A 1,816-nucleotide genomic window follows, 5' to 3' on the forward strand; every position below is an offset into this window, starting at 1 on the left:
TTATTTACAGATAAAGGAACCAAGGCCATAGAGGTTAAATGATTTATCCAGAGTCTAATATCCTTAAAAAACACAGGCTGTCCTTGCTTGAGATAAGAGGGTAAATTCTATTTACCTTCGAAATGATGGCTCTAATGAGTCAGGAAAATGTTTTATCAACAATCAAGGTAACTCAAGAATTAACCAAGGACACTTGAAAAATGAAGGAAAATTATCATCACTTAACACCACAGTAGCAGAAATTGACTTTTACAAATTGTCTCATGAACAGTGTTGAGAGAGAGAGAGAGAGAGAGAGAGAGAGAGAGAGAGAGAGAGAGAGAAGGAGGAAGAGGAGGAGGAGAAGGAGGAGGACGAGGATGAACAGTTAACAAATTTTGTTCCTGAACAGTATCTTCTCATGTAGCTCTGTGCTCACTGAGGTAAAATTGTATATATTTTCCAAGAATATCAAAATTATCCTCAAGCATGCCCAGCCAAGTGGACACAAATCCTTTATCTCTAAAGAAAGTTGAATGAGGATTTTCATATGCTGTTTGCCAGGTGCCCACTCCTCTAAGATCCTATAATCTTCCTCCATAATTTCTTCATGGCATCTTTTACATCCTTGTTCCTCAGAGTATATATCAAAGGGTTGAGTAAAGGAGTGCCAATTGTGTAAAAAACAGACACCAACTTGTCCACAGGGAAAGTGGTTGGGGGTCGAGTGTATATGAATATGCAGGGTACAAAGAAAATAACTACCACAATGATGTGAGAACTACAAGTAGACAAGGCTTTGAACTTCCCTTCTGAACTCTGATTTCTCAGGGAGTATAGAATAACTATATAGGAGATCATCAGTAATGTAAAGCTTACCATACATATAACTCCACTATTGGAGATAATAAGTATATTTACCACATACGTGTCTGCGCAGGCCAGCCTCAACAAGGGTTGCAAGTCACAGAAATAGTGATCAATCAAATTGGGACCACAAAAGGGCAAACTTAATGCAAGAAAGATTTGGGCTGTGGAATGCATGCATGAGCCCACCCAGGCCAAGCACACTAATATACCACAGACCTTATGACTTATGATAGTTGAATAATGCAGAGGTTTACAGATGGCCACATAGCGGTCAAAGGCCATGAGGATAAGGAGGAAAATCTCCATGCAGCCAAAAAAATGGGCTGCAAATACTTGGGTAATGCATTCATTGAAAGAGATGGTCTGATTCTTAGAGACACTATCTACAATGAGCCTGGGGGCTGTAGTAGTAGAGAAGCAGGCATCTGCAAAAGACAAGTAGGATAAGAAGTAGTACATAGGGGACCCAAGTGTGGAGCTGGTCTTGATGGTCACAACAATAAGCAGATTTCCCAAAATAGTTGCAAGGTAGAAAACCAAGAAAACAGCAAATACAATTTTTCGCCTTTCTGGATCCTGTGTCAGCCCAAGAAGGACAAATTCAGTCACATTGCTTTGTATCTTCATGCTTTCTATGGATATGTGAAACGTTCACATATCAATTATCTAAAAAGCAAAGTTCAAAGAGAAACATGAGGAAAATATATTCAACAGAACATAGACATAAAGAGATTACCATTTGTCAGGTGAGAGACAGTGTTTCATAGTGGAGACAAGAATGGCCTTGGACTAAGGAAGAAATGTATTCAAGTTCTCTGTATAGGACCATTAATGAAGCTCACAAACTCTTGATTCACTAAACAATTCTCCAAATGGCATGGAATGGAAAAAGAACACTATATTTGGAGTCAGAGATACCAGATTCAAGTACCAACTATATCACTTACAGCCTTTGTAAGATTAGGCC

The 1,816-nt window shown here is 38.9% G+C and overlaps 1 protein-coding gene across 1 annotated transcript; it reads right to left on the reverse strand.

Annotated features, from left to right (window-relative positions):
• Window positions 1-555: 555 nt before the first annotated feature.
• On the reverse strand, window positions 556-1,476 carry LOC122732850 (olfactory receptor 4C11-like). The gene has a single exon (XM_043973251.1). It carries the CDS (start codon window positions 1,474-1,476, stop codon window positions 556-558), a length of 921 nt encoding a protein of 306 aa, XP_043829186.1.
• Between the last annotated feature and the right edge of the window lie 340 nt (window positions 1,477-1,816).

This window comes from Dromiciops gliroides, chromosome 6 (genome assembly GCF_019393635.1).
Source record: "Dromiciops gliroides isolate mDroGli1 chromosome 6, mDroGli1.pri, whole genome shotgun sequence".
Taxonomy (NCBI): domain Eukaryota; kingdom Metazoa; phylum Chordata; class Mammalia; order Microbiotheria; family Microbiotheriidae; genus Dromiciops; species Dromiciops gliroides.